At 50.8% G+C, this 23,184-nt stretch overlaps 2 protein-coding genes and 1 long non-coding RNA gene across 8 annotated transcripts in view; 1 reads left to right on the forward strand and 2 right to left on the reverse strand.

The window, feature by feature from the left end:
* Positions 1–4,199: 4,199 nt before the first annotated feature.
* LOC114811985 lies at positions 4,200–4,804 on the reverse strand. The gene is made up of 2 exons (XR_003759669.2): positions 4,482–4,804; positions 4,200–4,376 (listed from the first exon to the last, which is right to left on the reverse strand). It is a non-coding gene; the product is annotated as an uncharacterized LOC114811985 (long non-coding RNA).
* Positions 4,805–4,942: 138 nt separating this feature from the next.
* Positions 4,943–11,973, forward strand: ISL2 (ISL LIM homeobox 2). The gene is made up of 6 exons (XM_029066261.2): positions 4,943–5,100; positions 5,934–6,123; positions 6,821–7,083; positions 9,126–9,409; positions 10,642–10,809; positions 11,761–11,973. Exons 1-6 carry the CDS (start codon positions 5,043–5,045, stop codon positions 11,875–11,877), a joined length of 1,080 nt encoding a protein of 359 aa, XP_028922094.1. The 5' UTR covers positions 4,943–5,042; the 3' UTR covers positions 11,878–11,973.
* Positions 11,974–21,443: 9,470 nt separating this feature from the next.
* Positions 21,444–23,184, reverse strand: part of SCAPER (S-phase cyclin A associated protein in the ER) — a 319,884-nt gene continuing 318,143 nt past the window's right edge. For all 6 annotated transcript variants that reach the window (XM_039912274.1, XM_039912273.1, XM_039912272.1 and 3 more), the window contains one exon: positions 21,444–22,115. In XM_039912274.1, the coding sequence (XP_039768208.1) occupies positions 22,012–22,115 (104 nt within the window). In that variant the 3' untranslated portion in view covers positions 21,444–22,011. The remainder of the gene's footprint in view (positions 22,116–23,184) is intronic.

Raw genomic sequence — 23,184 nt, forward strand, 5'->3', positions numbered from 1 at the left:
CCCCTCTATACTGTGGGCTCGCTGTGGGCTGGAATGTGTCTGTTTGTTGTTACACTGTATGATTCCAAGTGCTTAGTACAGTGCTTTACACACTGTAAGTGCTCAATAAATACGACTGAATGAATGAATAAATGAATGAATGAACACAGACCCTGTTCCAAGTGGGGCTCCCGGTCTCAATCTCCATTTTACAGATGAGGTCACTGAGGCCCAGAGAAGTGAAGCAACTTACCCAAAGTCACACAAGTGGCCTAGCTGGGATAGAGCAGGAAATGAAAAGGAAGGTTTCCCTTTCATTTTAATCCTATTTTTAATATTCTTGACAGGGGCAGACCCTCTCCCCCCCGCCCCCCAGAACTCCCCCACCTCAAACTCCGCAGTGGGGGTGGCGGTGGAGGCCTGGCCCTGGCAGAGACTCAGAATCTGGAAGGAGACTTACCGGACTCTAGGACTCCAGGGTCCTTCAGGTGGAGACGCTCCCGGACAATGGATCTGGACCATTTTCTTCAGGGTAGAAAGTTAAAGGTCTCTCTCTCCCGGCTTCCTCCTCCCGCAGTCCAGGATTATTTCCGCTCTCCCTCTCTCCACGGACTCACCCCTTTGGACCGCATCGGCTTCTTGTTCATTCACTCATTCAATCGTATTTGCTAAGCACTTACTCTTGTGCAGAACACTGTACTAATCGCTTGGGAAAGTACAATGCAGCAATAAAGACTGACAATCCCTGCCCACAACGAGCTCCCAGTTTAGTTGTTGGAATCTTGGATCTCCCCAGGGAAGGTATAAGCACCCCCAAAACGTTCCTGTACTCCTGGGAGAAGTCAAGGAGGTGTCCCCCCTACCCCCGCCTCGCTTTTCAGTTGGGGAAACAGAGGCACGGGCAGTCGCGATCCACAGCGGCGGACTCAAGTTCATTCATTCAATCGTATTTATTGAGCGCTTACTATGTGCAGAACGCTGTACTAAGCGCTTGGCAAAGTACAATACAGCAATAAGGAGACAATCCCTGCTCACAACGAGCTCACAGTCTAGGGGGGAAGACAGACATCAAGACAACTAAACAGACATCCATATAAATATTTAAAATTATAGATATATACATACAAGTCTCCTCTCCTCCAGGCCCACTAAACCGCTCTTTCTTTTAGAGAAAAGCGGCCCTGGCGTAGGTGGAAGGGAGGGGAAGAGGGAGGGTGGAGAGGAAGGGGATTCTGGCCTCAAATCCTCTTCCACTTATCTGGGAAGGGATGACCCGGGCTTTAGGACGCAGCCGACACCCAATTTCCTAACCAGCTTACTGCCGAGTTACCCCCGCTGTCTCTAAAACGAAAAAGCAAAGCAAGAAAAGAAAAGGAAAAGAAAAGGAAAGGAAAGAAAAGACAGGCCGGGGAAGGGTGAGAGACTAATGAATGTTTGTCCCGGGGGCACCCTGTTTGCCGTGGACTCTCAAACATCCACCTTCCCGGAGCTTCGGCCTCTCCACCTGGAAAGCGGAATAAATTCCCCGACCTCCCAATCTTACGGACCCCCGGGACCCATAGGGTCTCCGGAGGAATCCAAAGGGGGTTTCCCTGTGGGCAGGGAATGTGTCTGTTGCACGGGCCTGGGAGTCAGAAGGCCATGGGTTCTAATCCTGTCGCCGCCACTTCTCTGTTGTGTGACCTTGAGCAAGCCACTTTACTTCTCCGTGCCTCATTCACCTTATTCATCCATTCAATCGTATTTATTGAGCGCTTACTGTGTGCAGAGCACCGTACTAAGCGGTTGGAGAGAACAATACGGCCACAGAGACAAACCCTACCCAACAACGGGTTCACAGTCTAGAAGGGGGAGACAGACAACAAAACTAAATAAGTAGACAGACATCAATAGCATCAAACTTTATCTGTAAAATGGGGATTGAGATTGTGAGCCCCAGGAGGGGCAGGGACTGTCCAACCCCATTTGCTTGTGTCCAGCTCGGCGTTCAGTTCAGTGCCTGGCACAGAAAAAGCGCTTAACAAATACCATTATTATTATATTCTCCCAGGCGCTTAGCACAGTGCTCGGCACACAGTAAGCGCTCAATAAATACGACCGAATGAATGAATACCCTCCCAAGCGCTCTGTACACAGTAAGCGTTCAAGCAGCGTGGCTCAGTGGCCAGAGCACGGGCTGGGGAGTCAGAGGATGTGGGTTCTAATCCCGCCTCCGCCACTTGTCTGCTGTGTGACCTTGGGCGAGCCACTTCATTTCTCTGGGCTTCAGTTACCTCCTCTGTAAGACTGCGAGCCCCATTTGGGACAACCCGATTACCTGGAATCAACCCCAGTGCTTAAAGCAGCGCTCGGCACATAGTAAACCCGTTGTAGGCAGGGATTGATCCTCTTTATTGCTGCATTGTACTTTCCAAGGGCTCAGTGCAGCGCTCTGCACACAGTAAGCGCTCACTAAGTGCGATCGAAGGACTAGTAAGCGATTAACGAATACCATAGTGATTGTTCTTCTTATTAATAAATTTGATTGAATGGACGAATCTTTCAAAGACGGGCAGGGAGGGGTTAAGGGATGGCGGGAGCCGGGCCCGCCCAGACCCTGAATTATTGATGGCCTTTTGGGGGTGACAGCTCTCTCCGCCTCCCTGGGGACGTTGGGGCGGGATCCCGACCAGTCCTGCCCCGCCCCGCCGGCACAGGCCTCGTCAGACCGCCGGCCTCGGTCTCCCCATCCCCAAATTCCCAGCGCCGGTGCTCCCCTTCCGCCCGAGGTTTTGGGGGTCCACCTCCTGGGGGGCTGATGACCCCTCAGCTAAGCCCCCTTTCCCTCTACTCCTCCCCCTCTCCCTTCCCCTCAGCACTGTGCTCATTTGTAAATATTTTTATTACCCTATTTATTTTGTTAATGAGGTGTACCTTCCCTTGATTCTTTTTATCGTGATTATGTTGTCTTGTTTTTGTCCGTCTGTCTCCCCCGATTAAGCCCGTCATTGGGCAGGGATTGTCTCTATCTGTTGCCGAATTATCCATTCCAAGCGCTTAGTACAGTGCTCTGCACATAGTAAGCGCTCAATAAATACTATTGAATGAATGAATGATGGGGAAGGAGGAGAAGAAGGAGGAGGAGAAGGAAGAGGAGGAGGAGGAGGAGGAAGAGGAGGAGAGGTTGGCAGGTGACCAGGCCCAAAGGGGTGAGGAGGAGGAGGAATGTCGAAGGCCCCTGTGGCCGTGAATTCATGGGGAAAATGCAATAACGATCCGCATCGAATAAGCCCCACACAAGCCGCTTCGACTGCCCTCGACCTCATCCTCTAAACAATCGTAATGACGGCATTTATTAAGCGCTTACTATGTGCCAAGCACTGTTCTAAACGCTGAGGTAGATAGCAGGTAATTAGGTTGTCCCACGTGGGGCTCACAGTCTTCACCACCCCCCCCCCACCCCCCATTTTACAGATGAGGTAATTGAGGCATGTCAAGGCGCAGAGAACTGTCTCCTTTCAACTGCCTGTCTCCTTTCAACGAGTCCCCCGTTTGTTCGTTTTATTTTTCAGCGTTTCTCAGAGTTTTCAGTTGTGAATCGGAGGAGGAGGGGAAGTGTCTTTGGTTTGACGTCTGTCAGGAGGGCCGGAATGCAAACCTTGCTTACCCAAAATGAAACCCTCTTTTCCCCCTCAAAAATGTCACTGTGGAGATTTTTAGGATGGAATCCTCACATCGGGAGAGGTAATTTTGTGGGTCATTTTTTTTTTGAGCCGAACGAAAGATCGAAACGCCAAGTGATTTTCAAAGAGGAATAAAAATGACCAGTTCATCCCCAAATCAGAAGCCGTGTATTTTTACACCATCGAGAAGATAGTCGATGGTATTTTTACACCATCGAGAAGTGAGTCTTAAGTCTCACATTTGCTTCTTATTACTGCATTTGCGTTACAGTTGGTTTGCAAAATCAAACAGGAGGGTTTCTAAAAATCATTTCCCCCAGAAGCGGGAAAGGCACACGATCTCTGCAGCAATTTCCAGTAGGATGTGGCTTTCTGATATATGTATATGTTCTATATTATTCTGATTATTATATTGTATATTATTCTGCTATAGTATATATTATATCGATTAATCTCGAATCATTTTTTTAAAAGTTTTGAAAGTCAAGACCGGAGACCCCGATCCATCCTTAAACTTTGCTCTACCCCTTTCCTCGAAGAACAAATAAACGGCTCATCTTCGAATGGCCAACGCCACTTTAAAAGAACACCGCATAGGGCGAGTTTTATTTTCAAATCGTTTCACACATCCCCCAGACTGTCTCCCGTTGCGATCCCACGAAGGAAGAGGATGCAGGACTGATCCTTCAGGGATCGGTTAAACATCTACACAACTATGTGGCCCCCGAGAGACTCCTGGGGGGGGGGGGGGAACAAAAAATAGTTTTAAACCTACCCCCTTCCCCCCCCCTCCCCCACCAACCCAAATTCTGAAGCACCGGTGTGCACTGCAGTTCTTACAGAGTCACATTCATGTCTTGAATGGGAAGCTCTACAGCAGATCGGAGGGGTTGGCTGCCGGGCCAGGGCTGGGGCTCAGTGCAAACACTCAACTGCTGCGGCTGCTGCAACTGTGGCCGCGGCTGCTGCAACTGCTGCTGCGGCTGCTGCAACTGTGGCTGCTGGTGCTTCTAGCCAGGGCGAGTAAAGGACCTTTTCTGGTCACCCCAACGAGGGGAGAGATTCCTCCTGACCCACTACAATGGTAGGGGGAGATTTTCTCCGGCCCATTGTTCACTCCTGGCCAATCAGGTCTCCCCCAGCTCCCTTTCCACCAATTCCCCCATCCCGGTCCCTCATCCCGGCTGCAGGCCCTTCTTGGATGCCTGTGACGTCACAGATCCCGCCCCTAGCCTGGGGCCCTGGGACCGGGAGCGCGCTGACGTCATGGTGCGTGCAGGCCAGTGCAGACTCCCCTCCCAACTCCTCCAGCCTGGAGGAGTTAGTTAGCCAAGAGCCGGGACTGGGAGCCCCGACCTCTCCTTTCTGCATCCTCACACTCTGTGCCCATCTCTTTTCTGCATGGTGGATATTATTTTTCATTATCCTTTTTTGGGTGCTATGGGGGATCATTCCAAGAGTAAGTCTGTTGCCGTTCGTGCGGGCGTGAATGTCGAAATACTTCAAATAGAACTGCTTAACGGATTCTACAAGTGGTTTATTTGCCGAGAGAGTTCGGGAGGAAAAACAGAAATGAATGAATGCGTTTTTCTCTCCCAGAAATGTTCGTCTTACGGGAGGTGGTCGTCTCTATTTTGTAGTTAAATCCGATTTCTCATGCTGCTCAGGGGACTCGGGCTGAAAAAAAAAATCTTCTGGTTTCTGACAGATTTAGGGATTGGTTTCTCTTCGTTTTCGTTTGGATGGGGTCTTTTAAATGAAGGGATTAAGTCGGGCGTTGATCCGCAATGGCAGGTCTAATTCAGAATATGCGGGTGGGGGGGAAAAAAATGAAGCTTTTTGAATTAGACCCGATGGGTGGACATGGCTCCGGGTAGAGTCCCGGTGGGATACTGCGTTAAGGAGAGCAATCGCAGGTGGGATCGATCCATTTATAGTTGTGATTCGATGTTTCCTGTATTTAAATATCTATTTATTCTTCCTTTTCATCTTCACCTTAGCACTTAGAACTACAGAGTATTTCGGGAAAAATGTCCGAGGAGAGTTTCCGTAACCGTAAAAGAGAAAATAGAGACTACTGGGGGAAAGGGGAGGGGGGAAACCTTGGCACTTTCGAAGGATTTTCTTTTTCAAACGAGCGAACGTTGGGAGAGTCGATCTCCTTTTCCTTGGGGACGATCTGTGATCGCGATTCTTTTGCGAAAAAGTTCTGCCGAGAATGATGTTGCCTGCGGAAAGAGAGCTCCCGTACCCGTACTGAAATCTCCCTCCTCTGCTCATTTCCCCTGGTAGAAAAGCCCGGGATTGCCATGTGTGTAGGCTGTGGGAGTCAAATCCATGACCAGTATATCCTGAAGGTCTCCCCGGACCTCGAGTGGCATGCAGCCTGCCTCAAATGCGCTGAATGCAGCCAGTACCTGGATGAGACCTGCACTTGTTTTGTGAGAGATGGCAAGACATACTGTAAAAGGGATTATATCAGGTGATGCAAAAAGCTATTTATCCATTTTTAAAAAGAAAGTAAGCAGCCCCCCCTTCATTTCCTTAGCGCTCATTTCAAACCCACCCATCTGTGCAAGTCTTCCCCTTTGATCACCTCCTTCCTATCCTTCCCCCCTTCTTTGCTACCATCGCTGCTCGGAAAACCCTCCACCCCAACCTCCCCCATTCGAGGGCCGACCTTGGCGAGAAACGCTGTTGCCTCTTGCTTTTCGGTTTAGTTGGATGCTTCGGGACAGGTTGGATTTTCAAAATGTTTTGTTTTTTAAAGCCTACCAGCCAGTAAAAAAAGGGTGACTCTTGGAAAGTTTTCCCCATTGTCGGGAAAAGATGAACGTAGAAATGGGAGACACCTCGAATGGCCCAGAAATTTAAGCGAGGGTTTCTTGGGCGAGATTACAAAATAATAATAGTAATAGAGAGAGAGAGAGAGCGGATGGATGGAGGTCGGGTTTGGGGTGTTTTAGTTTTCTGCATTGGTTTGTGTTGAGTTTTCCGCTCGTCCCCGGATGAGTGGATCAGGTTTTTTTTGCGGGGGGGGGGGGGGTAGGGGGAGGATGAGCAGAGACCAGAGGGTTTCGTCGCTCCTAGCAGGGGGTCAGGAGGGGCCGGGGATGGGGGGCCCGAGGCCGGAGAAGCCTCACGGCCCCGGACCCCGTGTCCCTCTTCGGCCCCTGCAGGTTGTTCGGCATCAAATGCGCCAAGTGCAAAGTGGGTTTCAGCAGCAGCGACCTGGTGATGCGGGCCCGGGAGAACGTGTACCACATCGAGTGCTTCCGCTGCTCCGTCTGCAGCCGCCAGCTGTTGCCCGGCGACGAGTTCTCCCTCAGGGACCACGACCTGCTCTGCCGGGCCGATCACAGTCTCCTCCTCGACCGGGGTTCGGCCGACAGCCCCCGGAGCCCGGGACACTTACCCACCAGCCGGGGCCTCCATCTGACAGGTAACTGCGGCAGGCCCCTCGGGGACACGGATGGGTATGTATGCGTGGGTGCATGCCAGCATGCATGTGCATCTGTGTGTGTGTGTGTATCAGTGTGTGTATGTGTCATCTCTGCCCTGGCATGTGCAGATCAAAGCAGAACCCCCCCCTACACACACACACACACACTTTGGGCCTGCTCTTAAGGCTCACCCCGTGGATGTATTGCGGTATGTGGCCGCCTCCTGGGTCGAGATCAGACCCCGTCGACCCCCCATTTCCGACTGTAGCATCACACTGCGACCATCCCTCTGTCCGTCAGCCCCCTTCGGGTGTGAGCCATCCGTACGGACGATCTTCAGATCCTCCGGGCCGGGGGGGTCTGTTGAAAAATGGAATCCCCGCCTGCGGAGGCAATGTGTGATAAGTCCGGAGAGCCTGCCACATAGCCGGACATAAAATCTACTCCCCGTGGAAGTCTGTAGGTTTGCGAGCGAGATGGGAAGGCCTTTCGAGTGGTGTTGCCGAAGGAAGGGGGGTTAGAAGGCAAGAGAGGGTGGGGTTGTAGAAAACGTTAAAAATCGCCAAATACACATTCCGAGTGAGTGTACGTGGGGTTATTTAAAATGGCTCTGAGATGTGTATATGTGTGTGTAGATTACAGCACACTGGTGGGTTTAGGAGGTAGAAGGGAGTTTCTTTCCGAGTGGCCGGAGTGGGACAGGCCGGTCCCGGGGGCCTGGACCCGGGAAGGAGGCCCAGGAGGAGGAGGAGGAAAGACAGGGAACGCGCAGACCCTGTGGTCAACACTCTCGGCCCAGCCGACACCCCCTCCGCCGGACCCGGGCCTACCAAATAGATCTTCCCCGAGCAGCGCGGGGGTTTCCCGGGATGGACCGGAGCCCCCCTCTCACCTTCCCGCCCCCAGAGGCGGGCAAGGCCCGGGCCACCCCTTCTCCACCGGTCCGTACTCTATTGTACTTTCCAAGCGCTATTTACAGTGCTCTGCACACAGAAAGCGCTCAATAAATACGATTGAATGAATGAAACAGAAAACAGTCCGTCAGTGGTGTTTACTGAGCTCTTACTGCGTGCGGAACCCTGTGCAAAGCGCTTGGGAGAGGACAGTGGGTGTGGGGGGGTGGGGTTTTAGAGTGTACCTGGTTGGTATACCCAGGAGGGTGACCCCCGAGTCGGCTTGGCGGAGGGCGCGGGGAGGCAGGGTGGGCTAGGAAGGAATTGGAAAAACAAGGTCCGTTGTGTAAAACAAGGTCCGTTTTGGGATAGGGATTGTCTCGCTCTGTTGCCGAATTATACTTTCCAAACGCCTAGTACAGTGTTCTGCACATAGTAAACGCTTAAAAAATACGACTGAATGAATGAAAGAACGGCTTAGTGGGTAGAGTCTGGGCCTGGGAGTCAGAAGGTCTTGGGTTCCAATATTCAGTCTCGGCCGCCTGTCTGCTGTGAGACCTTTGGCAAGTCGCTGCACCTCTCCGGGCCTCAGTTTCCTCATCTGTAAAATGGGGACGGAGACTGGGAAGCCCACATGGGACAGGGACTGTGTCCAATCCGATTTGCTTCTATCCACCCCAGCAGTTAGTCCAGTGTCTGACACATAGTAATCGCTTAACAAATGTCATTATAATAATAAGGAAGCCGACTCCGCCACTTAGCAGCTGTGGGACATTGGGCAAATCACTTAACTTCTCTGTACCTCAGTTACCCCATCTGTAAAATAGGGATGAAGACCGTGAGCCCCAAGTGGGACAACCTAATAACCTTGGATCTATCCCAGCCCTTAGAACAGTGCTCGGCACATAGTAGGCGCTTAACAAAAACCATAATCATGATTATATTATTAGTCAGGGGTGAGGTAGGAATCGAGCTTAACTAGTAAGCGCTTAACAGATACCAAGATGATGATGATGATTTACAAATGTTAGAAGGAAAAACCAATTCCTCGGCCCCGCCGGCAAGGAGCCGGGGTTTGGGGCCGAGGGTCGGGCAGAGGGTTGACCCCCCTCCGGGGTGGGGGGCTAACAGGCCTGGGCCCCCCGCAGACCCCGGGTCCGGCCGGCAGCCGTCGTTGCGGCCTCACGTGCACAAGCAGGCGGAGAAGACCACCCGCGTCCGGACGGTGCTCAACGAGAAGCAGCTCCACACGCTGCGGACCTGCTACGCCGCCAACCCCAGGCCCGACGCCCTCATGAAGGAGCAGCTGGTGGAGATGACCGGCCTCAGCCCCAGGGTCATCCGCGTCTGGTTCCAGAACAAGCGCTGCAAGGACAAGAAGAAATCCATCCTCATGAAGCAGCTGCAACAGCAGCAGCACAACGACAAGACGGTGAGACCCTCCCCTGCCCCCCGGACCCCTCCCTCTTTGGCCCGGGTCGGTCCCGGGGGGGAAACTGGGCCGCGCCTTTTCCCTCCTTTTCGTTGGAAATGCGCCCGGGGGGAAAAGGGGTGGAGGGGCGGGATTTTTTCCGACTTGACATTGTGTTTCCTGACGGTGAGACCCCTCCCCGGGGACCTGCCCCCTTTTTCCTCCCGTCCTCTCCGGTGGAACCCCCGGGGGTGGGGTGGGGGGGTGTCGGCTGGGCTGAGAGCGTTGAGCGCAGGGTCTGCGCCCTCCCCGTCTCCCCTCGGCCCCGGACCGCCCTCTCCAGAAAGTAAAAAAACGACACTGGGCCAGAAAGGGCCCTTCTTCCGCCCTTCTCCTCCCATACAGTTCATTCGATCAATCGTATTTTTTTGAGCGCTTACTGTGTGCGGAGCACTGTACGAAGCGCTCGGGAAAGTACAATACAACAGTAAAGATAGAGTCCCTGCTCACAACGAGCTAACAGTCTTGCGGGGGGGGAGTAAGGGGGAGAGAGTCTTCATCATTCAATCATTTGTTGAGCGCTGTCTGCGGAGCACTGTACTAAGCGCCTCGGAAAGTACAACACAGCAATAGAGACAATCCTTATGCACAAGGAGTTCAAAACCAAGGGGCGGGGGGTGACGGATATCAATACAAGAGACATCAATATAAATAAAATTAGAGATCTGCAATCCCAGGCCTCGAGCGCGTATATTTGGGGTGTAGCTGGCTTAATGGGGGTGTCTCCCTCCCTCCCTGTGACCTCCCCCTGATTTCTCCCCCGGCGGGTCAGCGGGCCTAAAGCCCCCGGGCCGAGGGGCTACGATTTCTGGCGAAAGGAGGGAGGGAAGAAGGACGGCCTGCAGGCCAGGCCGGGGGTCCGGGCAGGTCCTGCCCCTTTTGTCCCCGGCCGGAGGACTGCAGGCCGGGCCGGGGGTCCGGGCAGGTCCTGCCCTTTTCCTCCCCGGCCGGAGGGTCGCCTCGTCGCCACGAAATCCGGCGGAATCCTTTGCCCGGGTTTGGGGGTGCCCGTTGGAGACCGAGAGGGACCCTGGCCAGGCCTGCCCCCGGCGGGCATCTTCCAGAGGGCATCACCCGCTTCTCCCCCTGCCCAGTCCCCGGCTGCCCGGCCGGGACCCCCGGGGGGGGGGGGGGGTCCGGGCCTCGACGGGTGAGGTGGTCTGACCCCCGGGCCCCCGTCCCGGTCCCCCCAGAGCCTGCAGGGGCTGACCGGGACGCCGCTGGTGGCCGGCAGCCCCATCCGCCACGACAGCGCGGTGCAGGGCAGCGCCGTGGAGGTGCAGACCTACCAGCCGCCCTGGAAAGCGCTCAGCGAGTTCGCCCTGCAGAGCGACCTGGACCAGCCCGCCTTCCAGCAGCTGGTGAGTCCTAAACCCCCTCTCCTCCTCCTCCTCCTCCTCCTATCCCTGACCCTGTCCCTTCCCCTCCCGGCCCCACAGGGAGATCCCCAGCGTGGCTCAGTGGAAAGAGCCCGGGCTTGGGAGCCGGAGGTCGTGGGTTCTAATTGCGCCTCCGCCACTTAAGTGACTTGGGGCAAATCACTTCACTTCTCTGGGCCTCAGTTACCTCATCTGGAAAATGGGGGTTAAGACTGTGAGCCCCACCTGGGACAACCTGATGACCTTGAATCTACCCCAGCGCTTAGAACGGTGCTTGGCATATAATAAGCACTTCACAAAGAAATACCACTATTATGAGCCCCACCTGGGACAACCTGATGACCTTATAACTACCCCAGCGCTTAGAACGGTGCTTGGCATACAGGAAGCACTTCACAAATAAATACCACCGTTATTATTATTATCCCCGGGGGTGGGGGAGAGGGGACGGCGGTGCCTCCCTTCTCCCCGGGCTGGAAATCTCCCTGCTGCACCCCCACCTAGCCGGGATGACCGGGGGGCTTCTCGGTAGGCCTTGGCGGGCCCTCCCGGGCCGCTGACCTGGCCGGGCTCCTCCGCCTGAGCCCAGCGGCATCGGCTGTCCCCCGGGGCCGGGCCCGGGATGAGCAAAACCATCCATCCCGGTTGAGCCCCCGCGGGGACCTTGGCCTGGCGGGGATTAGCCAGATTCGGGCCTGGAAGTAGGCCGCATCCACAGTCCCTGGGTGGGCGGGCGGGGGTCCTCTCAGGCATCATCACCATCATCCCCGGCATCATCATCTTATCGTCGGGGTCCCGGCCTTCCCGTGGCCGGTGGGGTCCATGGGGGGAAGGAGGCATTTTGCACCTTTGCTCCGGGGCAGGGGGAGGGGATGTGCCCTCCGCATCCTCTCCGGCCTGTCCACCCTTCATCGCCTCTCTCTCCGGTCCCAGGTGTCTTTCTCGGAGTCTGGCTCCCTGGGGAACTCCTCCGGCAGCGACGTGACCTCCTTATCCTCCCAGCTCCCGGACACCCCCAACAGCATGGTCCCCAGCCCGGTGGAGACGTGAGAAGGCCGGGCCGGCGCGCCGCCTCTCCCGAGGATCTCGCATGCTCCCTGCATGAGACTCGCCCATGCTCAGGCCATTCCAGCTCTCCAAAAACTCTCTCCTTTTTAATGATAAAAATAAGAATTATTATTTAAAAAACGAACAACTCTCTTGACTGCCAAAAGCACCAGGATGCGATCTGCCTTCACCAGACTGGAGAAGCCCCTCTCGGAGGAGTTTTATTTTTTCAAAGCAAAACTACTTGGGATTTACTAGGATTAGCCCTCCCCCCCCGCCCCCCAAACCTGTATACGGTGTAGTCTGTACAGAGCTCTGCCTCCCCTCCCTTGAGGCTTTTTTTTTTGTTTGTTTTCTTGGAAGGAAACGCGGGTTCCTGGGAACCGGACCCCGAGCACTCCCCCCGGCCCTGCTCTCTAACTTCCCTACGGGGAACTAAGCCCCTTCTGGTCAACCTCTTCCCGGGGAATCTTTGCGGGAAGTGGAAAGAGGGCAAACGGGGGGTGGGGAGTGGGGGGTGGGGGAGAACCCCAAATCGCATATATGCAAAACGAGACTTTTCCTGCAAATACTCTAAGTTATCGGTGGACGGAGAACAGAGTGTATGAGCCTTTGCCGAACAAACAAAAGTAAGTTATTGTTATTTATTGTGAGAACACCAAGTTCATAGTGGGACTGATATTTTGAACTTAATAAAAAATAACCCGACGGCGCCGCCACCTGTGTGTGTTGTCGGGGCCGTCGCGGGCCTCCATCGCCCTCGCACTACGGGGTGGGAAAGAGGGGGAAATAAAAATGTTTTGTTAAGAGAGAAAAAAAATGAGAAATGCAAGACGCTCCGCGGCACGTGCGGTCCTCGTACGATCCCTGGAGGACCCAGGGGGCGCAGAGGCGGGCCGGGGGGCAAAGGGGGCTCCCGAAGGGACCCCCCACCCCTCTCCCTAAGGGTCGGCGGCTCAGGAGTCCAGCAGGACCGGGCCCCCGGGTGACGGCGACGCTTTTGTCGTGTATTCTCCCAAACGCTCAGTACGGTGGAGCATCGCGTCTCAGTTCATTCATTCATCCAATAGTATTGATTGAGCGCTTACTATGTGCAGAGCACTGGACTAAGCGCTTGGAATGGACAATTCGGCCACAGATCGAGACCATCCCTGCCCCATGACGGGCTCACAGTCTAAACGGGGGAGACGACAAAGCAAAACAGAACAAAACAACATCATCGAGTGGGAAGAGCCCGGGTTTGGGAGTCAGAGGAAGCGGGTTCTAATCCCGCTCTTTCATTTGCCTTCTTGTGTAACCTTGGGCGAGCCGCTTTACTTCCCCGTGCCTCAATTCCCTCATCTGGAAAACGGGGATGAAGACTGGGAGTCCCAGGTGGGACCTTCCTGATGACACGGTACCTACCCCAGCGCTTAGAGCAGTGTTGGGCACAGAGTGAGAGTTTAACAAATACTATCATTACGGTGCGCCCTCCACGGGCGAGCGCTCAATCGGGATTGTCTCTGTTGCCGAATTGTTCATTCCAAGCGCTTAGTACACAGTAATCGCTCAAGAAGCAGCGTGGCTCAGTGGAAAAAGCCCGGGCTTGGGAGTCAGAGGTCATGGGTTCCAATCCTGCTCTGCCACTTAGCTGTGTGACTGCGGGCAAGTCACTTTACTTCTCTGTGCCTCAGTTCCCTCATCTGTAAAATGAGGATTAGGACTGTGAGCCTCACGTGGGACAACCTGATGACCCCGTATCTACCCCAGCGCTTAGAACAGTGCTCTGCACATAGTAAGCGCTTAACAAATACCAACATTAAGTCACTTTACTTCTCTGTGCCTCAGTTCCCTCATCTGTAAAATGGGGATTAAGACAGTGAGCCTCACGTGGGACAACCTGATGACCCCGTATCTACCCCAGCGCTTAGAACAGTGCCCTGTACGTGGTAAGAGCTTAACAAATACCAACATTATTATTATTATTATTAAATACTATTGAATGAATGAATACCATCGACGATGCTGGCGGTTTCCGTGGGAACCAGGCGGGCGGCGGGCTGGGCCTGAAGGGGGCGCCCTTCCCTCCCCCGGGGACTCGGAGAGGCGCCCCCTGGTGGCGGGAGCGGAGTGCGCGGGCGGGCCCGGGCCGTCCTCGCTGTCCCCAGGGAAGGTGCGCGATGGGATCAATCTCATTGCATTTATTAATTCTCCAGTCTAGACAGAGGAGAAGGCTGGGGCGGCCCCTTATCTGCATTTGGCATCACCTGCAAGCGATACACCGAGGGAGCCACAACGAGCCCCGCTAGGATCGCTGCTGCCGGGGGAAAATAAGTCCACCCAGAACCAGTCTGGCGTGTCCTCCGTTTATTTTCTTTCCAGACCCGAAGTGCAGGGGGAGGAGGGTCTGGCCCGGGTGGGAGGGAGCTGGGAATGGCCCCTGGATACGCCGTGCCCAGGTCACCTGGTGTGACATTTCAAACCCCGGCGACTTGCTTTTTTTCAAAAACTGGCTTTAGTGATCGCAGGAAATAACCGAGAGATACCGAATCTCCAGCAGGCCTCCGGGCAAGCACGAAAACCGGGAGGCTCAGGTTTTTTTTTTCCCCCCTCCGTCCACAAATATTTAACCCTTTGGCGGCCCTGGGACCGTCCGTCCCCTCCAGGAGAGATCACTCGGTGGGCTCCCGGGTGGGGGAGAAGAGGGGCGCTCTCCTCCCACCCCTCTCTGGTTTGGGGGGCTCGTTTTCGGCCTCGCTATTCCGCGTTAACTGGGCCCCGATCGCTTTCTTCCCGAGCCCGAGATGATGCTGCTGCTGCTTAACAAATGCCATCATCATCATCATCATCATCATCATGCCTCCGGGAGGACAGGCAGCCTATAGAGAAGATCGTTTATCAATAAACGCATACCTCCTTGTGCACTCAGGAGGGGCTGGTATGGGAAAGTGCATTTGAGCTTCACTTCCAAAAGCAGCTTAAAGGTACTGTCGTTTAGCGTCTTCTGTAAACTTTACTGGCTGGAATTCACTCAGAGTTTTTAAGAGACTTCTCTGCAAGCAAAAAATTTCCCCCCCGCCCCTTCTCCCCCTCCGCCTTTAAGCAGGAAAGCTTCTTGCCGCCTATTAGAGAGAGAAGGTGGGAAAGTTAGAGACTTTCTTCCTGAAAGTCAAGGTGACGCTGGGAAAAGAATTACGGGGAACATCCCCATCCTCAGGATTTAGGAAACGGTGCTGCAAACTCAGAGATAAGGGGAAAGATATGCAGGGTTAATGAGGACCAGCTTTACCTCTGAACTAACCAGATACGGTTCTAATAAGTAGGGTTGGGTTATTGAAGCGTCTCTGCTTTAACTTGGACCATTCCCTCCTAGCCAGAAATTCACTCTTCTTTTTAGCCGTTTTCTGGTTGCTGGACAAGGGGGCTAAAATTCAGAGAGGTAGAACTCTAATTTCTACCTACCCACAGAATAGATACTCCAAATTCCCTTCTCTCATTTTTTTTAAACTGACAGTGCAAACTTCCGGAATAGTAACTTTTTTGGCCGTCGCTGGTTGTCTTTGAAATTTAGCACGCTCTTCGTCTGTGACTGGAAACATGCACAAACACTCAAGGTCACAAGCTCTTATCTTTTCTTAATTTATAACGGAAAATAATTAATTCCTTCTCCCACCCCTTCTGGACACAAATATAGATTTATCTTTTCCGAATATTAAAAAAAATGATGCAGCCCTTCGAAGGTTCTTTAGTAACATTTTGTTTCCGTGTCGTGGTACTTTGTTCCACGTGCTTTCTTTCTTGCAGCGTCAGTGTTGATTATCCCGGCAAGGGGAGGCATCTTCAACACTGGCTTCAAGAAAAAAAAAATCTGATCCCGAAAAGATCCTATTACAGCAATCCCTGGTGGGGTGTCAGATCTATGAGTAGTTAACTACATTAATAAAGAATATCAGCTGTGCTGATTCTCAGATCTTAGAACATTTTCTTTACCACAGTAGGGATTTCCTTGTAAATTAAATTATCCACGGTAGCCAGAAATGCCTCATATTTTCCACCTGGCGATTGCAAGTGCAGGACATTCTGCTTACTGAACTTCCAAAATGAAATCTTCGTTTAAGGTCACTAAAACATGAATATAGGAAATTCTGGGGAAGGGAAGGGAGGTCCCGGATCTTAGCTATTAGATTTAATCAGAATCATTTCTGGCAGCAAATAAACAAAACGCTACGCGATTGATAGGGAAGTGGTATTCTCCTGAAAAGGATATAAATTAGAGGCAAAAAAAAAAAAAGAAACCCAACCCACGGCTTTCTGAAAAACTGCCACAAAAATAAACAAGCGAAAACCCCTAAGTAGCTTTTCGATAAGGAGTAGCCAGCTCAACCGGGGGGTTTGCGCCGCCAACAAACACCTTGAACACTGCTTTAATTAAAAGACGCGAACACAGGTTTTGTTAAAGAAAGGGTCTAGTTAGGGATACTCCTTTGTGATGCTGCCTTTAGAGTGGCTGTTTCTTTAACATGGATGAGAATTAAGGAGAACAAGAATCCCATTAGCATTTGGAAGAGAAAGGAAGACAAGGGACTAAGGTGGATAACTGCAAAGTGGTTCTCAATGGTTTTACGGGCAAGGGGAAAGAGCTCTTTCTAATGGGGAAAAGGAGGGAGTGGGGGCTTTTCTTTTTTTTTTATTCGGGGCGGATTTTGCTGATTATATCTCACATGAGGGACATGAAGAAATAATAAGAACGCACGTGACCAACTGCAGAGAGACTGGGACTCTGGATGATGGGGACGATGCGTGGAAAATGCAGTTTAATGGAGACAAATTAAAAGTAATGTCGGGGGGGGCAAGGAGCCAAAAGGGAGAGCACATTAAAGGAACACTCGGTGTGCCGAACGGACGGGGAGTTGGGAAGCTTTTCTAAAGCCAGTTCTCAGTGCCATCAAGGAGCTGTGATGCAGCAGAAACCGCAACGGAAAAAAAGGGCCAAAGCGCGAGAGCCGAAGCACAAGGCTGTTGGCGATTGATCCGTCTGCAGGAAGAGAAGTGGAGCCGGGAGAAGGCGACCTTTGGGGCGACCACAAACATCATGCGATGTGGCGACTACAGAGGATGGGCTCGTGGTCAACGGGAGGCTGTTTTGGGGTCACCTCTGGGAAAGAGCCGGGATGATGGAGAGGAGCCGGTGGGGGTGGGGTGGGGCTCCCGTGGGGGGCTACAGGGGAGAGTAATCGGGGTCTTGGGCCCAGAAATCCGGGGCCTGGATTAATGTCCCGGGGGAAGTGACAGGGTCCAGGTCGGCAGACAGGTTTTATGGGCGAGGGCAGAAGAGTGAAAGCTGTGATGACAGGCAGAGCCGCGAGGGCAGATTCACACCAAGAGGGCAGGGGGAGGCAGGTCAGAGTTCCTTGCCCCCAAGAACGGGCCAGTCGCCGGATGGCTGTCGGGGTAGGGGTCCAGGGGGTCGTCTCCCCCACTCCCGGTCCCCGAAAGCCAAAGCCCTGCAGCCAGGCCACGGGGAGGCTGGGGCCAAGGCGCCCTCCCTCCAGGCCGGGAGCGGGGTTAGCAGTCCGGACTATTCACTCATTCGTATTTATCAAGCTCTTACTCTGTGCAGAACACTTGGGAAAGTACACTACGACAACAAGGAGTGACAATCCCTGCCCACAACGAGCTCTCGGTCTGGGGAGGGAGGGAGTGAGGGGGGAGACAGACATCAATACAAATAGACATCAATGAAAATAAATAAACCCGGGGCCGAGCCTGTCCCTAGAACCCCCCTTCTTTCATTCAATCGCACTTATTGAGTGCTTACTGTGTGCTGAGCACTGTACGACACGCTTGGGAAAGTAAAATACAACAATAAAGTGACAAGCCCTGCGCACAACAAGCTCACAGTGAAGAGGAGGGGAGACAGACATCAATACAAATAAAGAGACCTCAATACAAATGAACCCGAGGCTGGGCCAGTAGACCCCCAGCTGGGCCTGAAACCCCCTTCGTTCATTCAATCGAAGTTATAATTATTATTATTATTATGGTATTTGTTAGGCATTTACTATGTGCCAGGCAGTGTTCTAAGCGCTGGGATAGACACAAGATAATCAGGTTGGACACAATCCCTGTCCCACACAGGGATCACGCACTTCAACCCCATTTTAGGGATGAGACACAGAGAAGCTAAGTGACTTGCCCAAAGTCACATGGCAGACAAGTGAGCTCTTACTGTGTGCAGAGCACTGTGCTAAGTGCTTGGGAAAGTACAATACAGCAGAAAAGAGGGACAATCCCCACCCACGATAAGTCACAGTCCAGAGCCCTCACAATCACCTCGATTTACGGAGGCCGGCCGGGATCTCCACCCTCTGGGCCCCAGCAGAACGCCCAGGGCTGGGGTCGGGGTCGGTGTGAGGGTCGGATGGAGCCGAGTCAGGGGCGCTCACCTGGGCACAGGCCTCTCCTCACCCTCGCCGACCTCGAGGGCTGAAGAGGCTCCGGACCCAGTCCAGGCCTCGCATCTCTGAGGGGACCCGAGACCCGCGGCCTGCTCCTAACAAAAGCCGGAGGCCTGCCGGCGAGTGGGGAAAAAATGGCATCATTCGCTGGCCATTTCAATTAAATGTTTAATTGCGAATCCTGCTCTGGTTTCGGGGAGGTTAATCACAGCTGTCTTAATTATTTATGGATTTCTGGCACAACTCCGACCAGATAAGAAATATATTCTATTGTGAACCGTCTTGCAGGAAATCTTATAAATATTTGATTGTTCCTTTCGGTCGGAAGAATTCCGCGTCCTCCTTGGCCCGAAACGCTGGAGGGCAGGGCTTCGGGAAATCCTAACCTTGTGTGGCACAGAGAGGTCACCGGAGGGCTTTCATTAGCCCCCTCTGGCTGGTCAGGCGGTGGGGGGGATTTCGGGCACTTGGCTTGGGGCTCGGCCTACAGCGGCCACCTCGGCCATGTGGACATCCCCGGGCCTGTCCCGCGGGGTGTCCAACAGAGTCACAAGGTGATGCCCACGCTCCCAAGCTTCATTTCATTCATTCAATTGTTTTTATTGAGCCCTTACTGTGAGCAGGGCACTGTGCTAAGCACTTGGGAAAGTACAATACAACAATAAACAGACACATTCCCTGCCCACAATAAGCTTGAAGTCTGGAAGTGGATTTCTACCTCACCCCTGACTGATAGTATAATAATGATTATGGTTTTTGTTAAGCACTTACTATTTGCCAAGCAGTGTTCTAAGCGCTGGGGTAGATAGATACAAGGTAATCAGGTTTTCCCACATGGAGCTCACAGTCTTAATCTCCACTCACAGTCTTAATCTCCATTTTACAGATGAGGTAACAGGCACAGAGAAGTGAAGTGACTTGCCCAAGGTCATACAGCAGACAAGTTCGGGATTAGAACTCCCGTCTTCTCACTCCCAAGCCCGTGCTCTTTCCATTAAGCCGTGCTGCTTCTAGCTGGGTTATCCATCATCAACATCAGTGGTATTTACTGAGCTCTTATTTTGTCCACAGCACTCTACTAAGGACTTGGGAGAGAACAATACCACAGAGTTGGAAGACACCTTCCCCGCCCATAACCAGATTTTTTTAAAAAATGGTATTTGTTAAGCGCTTACTATGTGTCAAGCACTTTTCTGAGTGCTCAGGTAGATACAAGCTAATCAGGTTTAACACAGTTCCTGCCTCACATGGGGCTCACAGTCTTCATCCCCATTTTACAGATGAGGGATCTGAGATCCAGGGAAGTTAAGTGACTTGTTCAGGGTCACACAGCAGACAAGAGGTGGGGCCGGGATTAGAACCTACACCCCTTTGACTCCCAGGCCTGTGTTTACAGGTTAGTGGGGAGACAGACCTGAATATAAATGATATAAAATTTATACATAGGTACATATCTATAAATTGCTGGAGCAATCAACCTCCAAGCCAAAGGTCCAGGGGGTGAAAGCTTTGGAGGGCAGGGTTCCGCAGCCTGGGGACGGGGCCAGGCGCATCAGTGGATCCTGCCCGGGGCCTCGAGGCCTTCAGGCTAACAGATGGCAGAGAGCCAGCCAGGTCTTGGCACTGAGGCCCTGGGGCGCTGCTGGGCAGGATGGGGCCGAGCAACCTGGCCCCGACTACGGGGAAAAAGCGACGAGTGAAATAAGATAAGAGGAGCGTTTGCTTTCCTCCCCTTCCCGGGAGAGAATGTGAAGCTCAATCGTCTGGAGCTAGGCACTGGCTCCTAAAGTAGAGGCAACAGAGGAACCACAACACTCAGGCATCCCGAAAAGACAACAGCTAAATAATGGGTCCGGAAACTATGTCCCAGTAATGCCATTATCAGGCTTCCCCAGAGGGAGCTCACAGTAGGCGTCGAGCATTTCAACACCATAATTTCAACTTCCTGCCCGCCAAGGAAGTCTCAATTCGTTTGGATCCACAACTATTCAGATGCCCAGCTAGGAACTCGGCACATGATTTCTCTAACTGCTTCTCTCACCACCCCAACTTCAGCCTCCAAACCACCCCCACCTCCCCACCAAAAAAACCCCAAAAACTCAAAACCCCCCAAAACACCCCAAACAAAAAACAAAAGCCAATAAACCCAAACTCTCCAAACTCTGACGTTCAAACAATAGGATATATCTTCGAAATAGGATTACAGCATTACAGCAGCTCAGAAGCCTTTTCTTACAATTCAAATCCCATTTATTAGAGTTGTAAATCGGCCCACTTTACTAGAAAACCCAGAAATTTTGTGTTGGTTTAAAATAGCACTTCCGTCCATTATCAATCACATTTATTGAGCACTTGTCATGTGCAGAGCACTCTACTGAGCGCTTGGGAGAATACAATATGACAGAGTTAGTAGACATAGTCCCGCCCACAAGGAGCATTGGGTGAAGGTGGAAAAGTCCCCAAATTCTTCTTTACTCTATAATTTTACTCTCCTTGTCTCCTTCCCTTTCTTTTGAGAGCTAGCATTATGGAATACGCTTTCTTCAGTTTACCTTTTTAGTAATCTCCCAGTGACAGCGACCTTTTCCGAGACTAATTAAAATGGTGAGGTTGTATGCTGAACTGTAACCTGAGTGATCAGAGGACACAGATTTACGATGAAGAAATCCTACCCCAGAGTCTGGGATCTGAGCAAAGATGTACAAGTATAGAACAAAAAAATTACTGGCTTTGAAATAGAAATGAGACAACAGACTGGAAATACTGTACAGAGTTTGCTGGTGGGGTAATCTGCGCACCAATTCTCAATGTATGTCTCATATTTGAATTCTTTAAGACTAAAGACAACTTGTAATGTGCTTATTAAATACTGGTATTTCTATTAACCCTTTAACATTTCACTTGATGAAAAATTAGCTTTAATTTTTAAATCATGATTTTCGTTTTCTTTACGGTAACTCACGAGGATTTAAGTTATCTTAACGAACCACTTCTTTGATCTTGGAAAACAATTCCAGTTTAACAGTACTAAAAAACAATTCTAAATATTAAATAGCACAATTTGGGGATTTTCCGACCTCGGCAAGACACATTAATTGGATTAAATCACTATTAAATGCTACTCAGAAAAAGTTAGTTTTCAAAAATTTTATAAATATTAAAAAACAAAAAAGAAACCACCAACATCATCTCAGAGTGGAAAAGTTAAGTAGGTCCAAACAATTAATATTATACTTCAGAACTGAGACTTACATTTTTTTTGTTTCAAACTTGTTTTTATCTGAACAAGACAATGAAAACATAATATGAAAATTGCAATATTAAAATATAAAAACACATCACAAACGGAATAAGTTATTTTATTACAAGATACAGTATATTGAACAGGAACACTTCAAAACTTTTAACCTAATTTAACCAGCGTTACAGTGCAAGATGTACCACATAACAGGGTAGAAGTTTCCAAACCCCATGGTATTATACATATATGAAACAAACCCAAACTCGCAAAATTATAAACTAGACGATTAAAGTATCTACAATAATTATAAATAGTGCAAAGTATATACCAAATATCTACAATGCAGGTATCTGGAGTATCAAAACTTCATCATGACAGTTTTCAAAGAACAAAGTTAATGTGTTGGCTTTAACAATTAAAATATTAGAGATTCAAAAGGAAAAACCATCCAAAGCAAACTTATTTATTCTCCTTTTTCAAGAAAAACTGACGTGCTTCTTCCCAGACCTGCTGAGGGAATCTGTTTGACAGTTCGAGATGATCTTGGGAACTGAAGAGTTTGTCTGAGAGAAAAAATACAAAGTTAAATGAAAAATCTTTACAGCCAAAAAAAAGTAAGTTCAGATTCAAGAGAATTGGAACAAGTATGCATTGTTAAACCTTGAGAAAACAATAATACCTTACATTAACCATATAAAAATTAAAATAGAAGTCAACACTGTTCGACCCATGTCTCTTTGGCACGACCCAACTGGAATAAATTTGGCACAGTATTAAGAATAAGGCTGTTTGTGAACCAGCAGTAAAGTACCATCCTAACACCAGATCTAATGAACTAAAAAAAATCAGCAATCGAGGCTGCTCCTTTGTTTCATCCCCGAACATTCAGTTATAAAGAGACAGATCTGCACCTTGGTCCCCACCGTTTCTCACATTTTTAGCCTCCAGGCAAAAAGTAAACCATGAAAAGTTTGTTCCTTTCACAGACATGGTGAAATATTTTACATTTAAGATTGTACAAAAGCATTTTCAGTTCTCAATGCTCAATTCTGCATTAAAGCAAACACCCACTCGGAATGAGCCTCGTGTGCTGGGGGAGATTATCTTGTATCTACTCCAAGTGTTTAGTACAGTGCTTGGTATATAATAAGCGCTTATCAAATACCAGTCTTACAAGTCTCCCCCTTTTAGACTGTGAGCCCGTTGTTGGGCAGGGATTGTCTCTCTCTGTTGCCCAATTGTACATTCCAAGCACTTAGTATAGTTCTCTGCACACAGTAAGCGCTCAATAAATACAATTGAATGAATGAATGAATCTTAAGAAGACCAATTAGACCATACTTGTGGCCATTAAAAAAAGAACCAAGTTAGATCTTTTTTATTTTAAGATAAAAGAAGATTGCTAGCAGGAAAAAAAAAAATGAGACCATTCAAAGCATCTCTACTCTTCAGTGTCCACATTAGCAACAAACCCCAAACTGCTAACAGAATTTCATGAAGATTCAGTGATATGAAATTCACGGCATGTGAAGGGAGAAACCGGTGCCAGAACCGTACAATTAAAGCTCAAAGTAGAATCAATTGAATTTTCCCAAGACGTAGCTAAGAGTGTACTCAAATTTTGGTAGACCT

Source organism: Ornithorhynchus anatinus, chromosome 5 (assembly GCF_004115215.2).
Source record: "Ornithorhynchus anatinus isolate Pmale09 chromosome 5, mOrnAna1.pri.v4, whole genome shotgun sequence".
Lineage (NCBI taxonomy): Eukaryota > Metazoa > Chordata > Mammalia > Monotremata > Ornithorhynchidae > Ornithorhynchus > Ornithorhynchus anatinus.